General features: G+C 36.9%; 1 protein-coding gene across 1 annotated transcript in view; it reads left to right on the top strand.

The window, feature by feature from the left end:
- Positions 1 to 4,681, top strand: part of LOC103581749 (putative uncharacterized protein C12orf63) — a gene marked incomplete at its 3' end in the record, with an annotated part of 13,384 nt that extends 8,703 nt beyond the window's left edge. The window contains exons 2-4 of the mRNA XM_008563506.1: positions 1,283 to 1,438; positions 3,467 to 3,572; positions 4,588 to 4,681. Coding sequence (XP_008561728.1) covers positions 1,283 to 1,438; positions 3,467 to 3,572; positions 4,588 to 4,681 — 356 coding nt within the window. The remainder of the gene's footprint in view (positions 1 to 1,282; positions 1,439 to 3,466; positions 3,573 to 4,587) is intronic.
- Positions 4,682 to 8,521: the final 3,840 nt, after the last annotated feature.

Raw genomic sequence — 8,521 nt, forward strand, 5'->3', positions numbered from 1 at the left:
CCCCCCCCCCCCCCCCCCCCCGCGGTTTCGGATCCTATATAGGGATGGCCGGTGTGCTCACTGGCTGAGCAAGGTGCGGGCAACACTAAGCCAAGGGTTGCGATCCCCTTACTGGTCACAAAAAAAAAGAAAAAAAAAATTAGCAAAGGCAAGACAATCATTAGCTTTCAATGTAGACAGCCAGGTCCTCTTGGAAGATTTCCCTGCCCTTTCCCAGATCTGGGCCAGGGCTCCTGTAACCTGCTACCACAGTGCCTGTGCTTTCCCTGCTGCACAGTTGGCCACACTATTTTGATGGCCTGTGTGGGCGTTCATATACTCCATTAAACACTAAGCTCCATGGCCTCGCTTTCAAGAGGTAATACAACGTTGTAGTTCAGGGTTTGGCCCCTGGAGCCAGACTGCCTAGGTCCAAATTATGGCCCTGCTATTTACTAGCCATGTGACCTTGGGTAAGCTACTTAAACCTCACTGAGCCACTGCTTTGTCCTCTGTCAAATGAGCATAATAATGGTCCCACTCAGAACTGTGAGGCTCATATGAATAAGTCATATTAAATACTTGAGATGGTGCCTGGCATGTAGGAAGCATTTAATAAATCTTAGCTCTTACTATTCTTTTTTCATTTGTATCCAGTGCCTAAGCCCTGAGAAAATATTTGTTGAGTAAATGTCTGTCTGTCTGTCTGTCTGTGAGGCCATACAGAGTAAACCTAATACTTCTTCCACACAGCAGTCCTTGATTATGTTAAGTGATGCTGGGACCATATAAGAAGTATGTAGCATGTGGCCCTTGTCCATAATGGGTTTGCTAACTAGTTGGGATGACCAAAAAAAAAAAAAAAAAAAATGCATAGCAAGCAAGCAGTATAATGTTTAACAGAAAGAAAATTACTGCTTATTAATATATCCAGTCTTCACTGGGAACAACATAAAACTTCCAGATGTCTCTCTACTAATAACCGCATCTTAGGAACATGGAAGGTGTTTTGTAGAGCATCATGAAATTTTAGAACTGGAAGAGACTTGGGAGATTGTCCTTCATTTTAAAAATAAGAAAGCATGGTGGAAATTTATCACAGATAAAGTTCAAAGGGTTATTGTGGTTCATTTAAATATCAGATATTGTATTTCTTTGAAACATTTCTTGGATGCTAAAAACTGTAAAGATCACAATAGATCTTAATAGATACCATTACTATGGGAAAGTCTGGTAACTTAGAGACTTGTTATAAACACTAGTATTTTATTGTTGTCCTCCCACCCAACTGTTTTTCTTTTAGGGCATACAATGGCCAAGCAAATATATTATAACAATAGAAAAAAGGATCCCTCAAAGTGGTTACCTGCTCTTCATCTTTTTGAAGTGGCATTGAAACTGTGCAAGATTACAGCAGTAGAGGAACGTGAGGTCGAAGCTGAAATCTTTTTTCAGAAAGGTAAAATGTATTTAGGATTGGGACTGTGATAACGTTTGTGGAAGTTTTTGCTATTAACAACAGGCTTCTTAAAAATCTCATCACTGACTATAAAAATTACCGATTTTACAAAGGGCTTGGTGATGACAAACACATTGGTACCTCTACCAAACTTGGTTTTAGGTAGAAGAACACTGTTTTAAGTTTATATCAGAAAGAAAAAAAGTACTACCACTTAGTTTCTTTTATAATTAGAATTAACCCTCTTTATACAAAGTATCGTGTTTGGCTGAAAAATGTCATCATTCAGCCACTTAACTATAAGTAATGTTACTTAAATAATGCCTGGGAGATATTTTTTCTGCATCATTTCATTACTTAGCTAAACATTTTGGTTAATTTCTATAAGAGATACATACTCATTGACATAAAATAGCTATAATATGCTTATACTTATAACTTATGTAATACCTATTTACATAATACTTTCATATGATTATATTGTGGCCATTTTAGCCATGAGGAAAACTAAGACGATGATGACTGTTGTCATTTACTGAGCATCTATTAGATGCTAGGCACTGTAGTCAATGATTTACATCTCATGTCGCTAAGTCTTATAAAAGCTCTACAAGGGAGGCAGGACTAATCTGGGTTGACAAATGAGGATAATGAGGTGCAATCTGGTTAAGTAACTTTCCCAGAGTCAGCAGTTACTAAATGATACTGCCCAGATGTGAACTCAACAGTGGCCAGCTCTGTGCCCTTTTCCATATGCTTCATACATACTGTGAATCCTTTTTATAGTGATTATGAGATTTCCTTTTCCTGCCCTTTTTGTTACAGAGGTGCTCTCCTAGTGCCTATGTTTGAAGGCTGTGGCTCACCATGAGGCCTGGGAGCTGTGTGAGGGCTAGAGAATTTGCATCACTATTGAGAGTATTTCAAGCATTTGCTGAATTTTTAGGATTTGTTTTGTTTTTCCTTAAGTTTGTGAGTTTTAATTTTTTTTATTTTTCTCTTTTCATTTATTTTTGATTTTTTAAAATTAAAGCTAAAACATTTTTAATTGACATAAAATTATATATATCTATGGGGAACAATGTGATGTTTTGGTATATGTATACATTGTGGAATGATTAAATCAAGCTAATTAACATATCCATCATCTTGCATACTTATCATTTTTTTGTGATGAGAGTATTTAAAATATGCTCAGTAATTTCCAGGTATACAATATATTATTATTAATCATAGTCACCATGCTTTATAATAGTGCTCCAGAACTTATTCCTCCTGTCCTGTCTAACTGAAGCTTTATACCCTTTGACCTGCATCTTCCCATTTCTCCAATCCCCCACTCTCCACACGTCCCTGGCAACTAATATTTAATTCTCTACTTCTATGATTTCTACTTTTTTAGGTTCCACGTATAAATGAGATCATACAGTATTTCTTTTCTGTGACTGGCTTATTTCACCGAGCATTTTGCTGTCTGGGTTCATCCATGTTTTTGCCAATGACAGAATGTTTTCTTTTTTAAGGCTGAATAGTATTCCACTGAGCATAAGTATCACATTTTCTTTGTCCAGTCATCCGTTGGTAGACACTTAGGTTGGTTCCATATCTTGGCTATTATCAATAATGCTGCAATGAACATGGGAGTATAGATGTTCTCTATGATATCCATGAAGTAGACAGGGGAAAGAGGAAAATGGATGTAGAAAAAGGGATGAGAGATACAGGAAGAGAAGGATGCACAAAGTGAAGGAAATAGAAAGTAAGATGCTAAGACCAGTTATGTTGGGAAAGCCACAGGAGCCTTGACTAAGGCTAACTGAAGACAGGGAAAGCCTGAGATTCCCGAGAAGAAGGCAATATATCTTCACCACTGGCTTACCTTCTAGCAAGAAGCCACAGATAGGAGGACAGACAGACAAAAGGACAGCACATCCAGTTTTCTGAGTTTCCAGCATGAAATATTTGTTTTTAAGTTCTAAATGATAGAATAAGGAAAAACCATCTTTGTGTATCTTTTTCTTCTTTCAGGCAAAATAGAACGTCAAATACTAATGGAAGAGAAATCTCCAAGTGTACCACTTGATAGTTTGCTTGAAGCTATACAACTAAGCTTAAGAAATGATCAAAACTCAGGGTAAAGATATATTCTCCCCTTGTTGTAGCAAAGTGTGTGCTTGGTGTCAGCCCTGTGTTCCAGTAGTACATGGAATGTTTGAGGCTGGAATGATTGGAAGGCCTCTTTATGGCATGGCTAGTTCACTGGAGTCCATCTGTCCAACAGGTTTACTGACTTTCTTTTCAAGATTGTTGCTTATGGCTCTGACCCAAGGATCTTTCACGGTAATGGTAGATGATCGCCATTATCACCGTGGCAAACTGAACTGTAAATTGTTTCTGGCCTGTACCCAGATCTTCTGTCAGTCCTAGGAATGCTGGGGCCTCCCCTGAATTACTGACTTCTAAACCATAATATCCTCCCCCTGGATGTGAAATTGTATCTAGAAGGGATTTGTGTGGATATGCACTCTGGTCACTAGCACCAGTGCGGGCCAAATTAATTCTGAGCCTTAAGGCTGGGGAAGCCCTGTGGCTACTGGTTCCATGGCAAGGCATGCTCCCAGCAAGGGCTCTGGTTTCAAGATGGTGCTGTCCTGGATTGGGTTGGGTCAGAAGAGTGGGGGTAGTGCACAGTTTGTGCTACTGTTCTAGCGTGATGCAGTGTGTGTATTCTAGGCTGCTCTCCACACTTGACTCCAGGCTTATCCTACCAAAGGATCTACTGGCCTCTGTGGTTAGGATGGGGGTTGTGTGGGTCCTCTGCCTATCTTTCTGTGGCAAGGGAAAATTCATCCAGTGCTGAAGTGGCAGCTGAAGCCATGTGCCTCTCTCTCCTCTCTATGCTGCCATGCTGAGCTTTCATTCTCCACAGGGGTCTCACCAGTCTCTGCTGCACTCCTATGATCTCCCATCAATATTTAGTTATCTGTTAGCTGTTCTGGTCCTTTTTTGTGGGAGGAATGATCCCTGGGCACCTCTGGTCTACCATCTTGCTTTCCCTCCTCCTCATCAGCTCAGAAATTGTTGAAAAATGGTGCAAATTATTATGAGTGGTGAAGCTATTTAATAAGTACAATGTAATATCATTTTAGGTTGATAAGAGATTCCTACCTAGAAATGGCCTTATTATATTTTTATCTGAAGAAGCCAAAGGGGAAAACATCAGCATCATCATTAACACTTAAGGTAATAGCCTGTTTTATTAGAAATTATAAGTTAATTGCCTTCAAGTTTGCTATTTTGGTAACACTGTGCTATTGAAATAATAAGACTGATTTTCTTGTGTGACTTGGAGAAATTAATTTATTACTTTATAGTTATGCTTGTATTTAGATACCTCTTTTGACATTTTATGTAGGGCTCTGGAAATTGATTTCATGTACACATTTTTGCCCATTAAAATATTAACCATGAAATGTAGGTGTGTAAATACTCTAAGGCAATGAGTCATTAGTATTGATTAGGAAATTGCAGGAAATGACATATTGGTTAAACAGATGTGGACAAGTAAGGTTTTTAATACTTATATAGCCTAAAAACAAGGTGTATTCTCTTAATAGAATCATTCATTTATTCATCACAGATCTGTTGAGCACCTACTATGTATGGTCCAGGCACTACTCTAGAGGAAGGTGTTAAAGCAGTGTCCAAGATGAACTTAGTCCCTGTTCTCATGGAGCTTACCTTGCAGTAGAGGGACAATAAACCAGTAAAGGAAGAAAGTCAGAGGAAGAGAGGTGGGGGGAAATGAGGGAGATGAGGAGAAGGGAAGTAACTTAGGGAGTAAAATTAGGATTAGGAAATAACTTGGGCTGGTGGGATTGTGAACGAATGTGGTGAGATAGGTGATGTTCAAGATGGGAATGATGGATGAGGAGGGAGCCACACAAGAGTTGCCAAAAGGTGCACGATATTGAGCAGTGCTTCCAAACTAAGGTGCAGAAACATCTCTGAAAATCTTGTGAAATTACAGATTTTGACTCAGTAAATTGGGGATGTGATCTGAGATTTGACATTTCTGATGAGCTCCCAGGTAATGCTGTTGCTGCTGGTCTGTAGGCCGTACTTGGGTTCCAAGGGTCTAGACTGAGGGAGCTCCTAGAGGCAGGAATAATCCAGGTGGGCTTGAGGTATGAGTCCAGTAACTTTATTTTTTTTGTTTTTATTTTTAAAATTTCATTTTTACTTTATAATTTATTTTTAATATTTCATCCTTCTTGACTAATCATTGACATGCTCCCCCTCCTCAAGAGTTCTTTCAGAAAATGTTGGTGTCAAATCTCTAATTTTTGAGATAGAATAAACATGACTTAAAACCTTTAGGCAAATAGATTCTCAGTCAGCTGAATTATTCATGCGATAGCTGCCTTAGGTAGATAGCACCTATTTTTTGAAAAATCAAAGTGATTACAAACTAGAAAAAGTTACTTTTTGTGGTGTGATAAACATGTTTATTTCCAGTAAGAAAAAAAATTTGTTCCCATAGTAAGTGGGATTAGAAATTAATAGGTGTTAGGATGATACTATTTCACCTTTTTGTCCTTTACTAGGAAAATGTTTATAATTAAGACCATGAAGAAGTTAGGATTTCAATGAAAAGAGTAGAATAAGCCCATAAAATGTGGTCATTATTTTCTGTATGTCTTGACACAGTATAGATATTTTAACAAGTCACAGAATTACTAGAAGCACAGAAAACAGCCAAAAACCAAAAAAAAATTTATCTAGATACATTCAGACCATTGAAATATAACATTTGAAATATGTCCTAATAAAGACAACACATAAAGAAACCTTAAAGGAAAGCACTGTTTTTTCACTTTTATATAGCAGAGTGACCATAACACTGGTTTGGGTAACATACTAGCTACGTGACTGGGGCTTTTCTAAGCCTAATTTTCTCATCTGTGAAATGGAGAAGTGGCTAGTAGAATTAAACAAGATAATGGGCTTGCATATAATAAGTACTCAAAAAAATGGAACTATTATCTATCATGTAATTTCTGCTAAACATCTATATTCTTCCTTCCTAAAGTATTTTGTACAGAGTTGGTATTCAATAATTTTTGTTAGTTAAGTTGAATTGACTATGTCTTGAACACTCATTTATTCATTTATTAACCACTTATTGGGGGCTTAATGTATGTCAGGCACATTACTCTCTTTCCCTAAGGAGCATGTAGCCTAGCAAGGGAGAGAAATAATTGTATCACAATGTGATTAGGGCTATAATCATGATATGTCAAGGTGGAGAAGTGGGGAAAAGAAAAGTAGGGACTAATTCTACTTCGGGGGAATACTGAAGAAGGCTTCACAGATGAGATAAACTTTGAAGAATAAGTGGAGTTTTCAAGTAGGTAAGTGGGAGAAAAATAGTCTGAAGAGAGAGATCAGCATACACTTATTTTAAAAAGACTTATTGAGGTATAATTTTCACCCATGAAAATAATCCATTTTAAGACTTCAGTTCACAGATGTTTAGTAAATTTTCAGTTGTGAAACTCTCACCACCATTCAGTTTTAGAACATTTCTATCTCCCAAAAAAGATATCTTATGCCCATTTTGATCAACCCAATTCCCACTCTCAGCCCCATGCACCATCTAAGCTGTTTTCTGTCTCTATACATTTGCCTTTTCCAGACATTTCTCACAAATGGAATCATACATTTTGTAGTATTTTGTGCCTGCTTCTTTCATCTAGCATAATGTTTTTGAGGTTCGACCAGGTTGTAACCTGTAAGAGTGGTTTGTTCTTTTTTTATTGCTAAAGAGTATTTCATTGTATGAATATATCACATTTTCTTTATCCATTCAACAGTTGATGGATATTTGAATTGTTTCCACTTCTTGGCTGTGCTGTTTTTTTACCAAAAATTCTGCTTTGAACACTCATAAATAAGTTTTTGCGTGGACATATGTTTTCAGTTCTCCTAGGTGTATGCCCCACAGTACAATTGCTGGACCATGTGGCAACTCTGTGTTTAACCTTTTGATTATCTGTGAGATTGTTTTTCAAAATGTCTACACCATTTACCTTCTACTACCAGTGTATGAGGGCTCCAATTTCTACACATCTTTGCAAACACTTGTTATTTTCTATCTTCCTGGTGGTAGCCCTCCTAGAAGGTATGAAGTGATATCTCATTGTGGTTTTCATTTGCATTTCTCAGATGGCTAATGAAGTTGAGATCCTTTCATGTGCTTATTGGCCATTTGTATATCTTCTATGGGGAAATATCTATTCAGATCCTCAAATTGAGTCATCTGTCTTTTTTATCATTAAACTGTGAGAGGTTTTTTAAAATTTATATATATTCTAGATACGAGTCCCTTATCAGATATATGATTTGCAAATATTTTCTCCCAGTTGGTGGCTTGACTTTCCCTATTGTTAATAGTATGTTTGGAAGCAATCCAACATATCATTTTTTTCCTTTTATAGATTGTACTTTTGGTGGTATATCTAAGAACCCTTTGCCTAACCCCAGATGTTGAAGCTTTTCTCCTACGTTTTCTTTTAGAAGCTATAATTTATGGTTTTGGCTTTTACATTTAAGTGTATGATCCATTTTGAGTTAATACTTGTGTAGGGTGAAGTAAGGGTCTAAATTTATCTTTTTGTACATGGATATCCAATTTGTCCCAGCGTCATTTGTTGAAAAGACTTATCCTTTCTTCATTAGATTGCCTTGGCACTTCTGTTGAAAATTAATTGATTATAAATATAAATATTTATTCCTGGACTTTTAATCCTATTTCACAGATTTCTAAGTTTACCTTTACACAAGTATCCACTGTCTTGGTTACTGTAGCTTTTAGTAAGTTTTGAAATTGGAAGGTATATGTCCTTCACCATATGTTTTTCCTTTTAAAAATTGTTTTGGCTACTTTGAGTCCTTTGCATATTCATATTCATTTTAGGATCTGCTTGTGAATTTCTGCTAAAAACTCATGGGATTTTTGTAGGGATTGTGTTGAAACTATAGATTCAATTCACGAATATGAATTGTATCTTTATTTATTCA

Source organism: Galeopterus variegatus, unplaced genomic scaffold (genome assembly GCF_000696425.1).
Source record: "Galeopterus variegatus unplaced genomic scaffold, G_variegatus-3.0.2 Scaffold13853, whole genome shotgun sequence".
Lineage (NCBI taxonomy): Eukaryota > Metazoa > Chordata > Mammalia > Dermoptera > Cynocephalidae > Galeopterus > Galeopterus variegatus.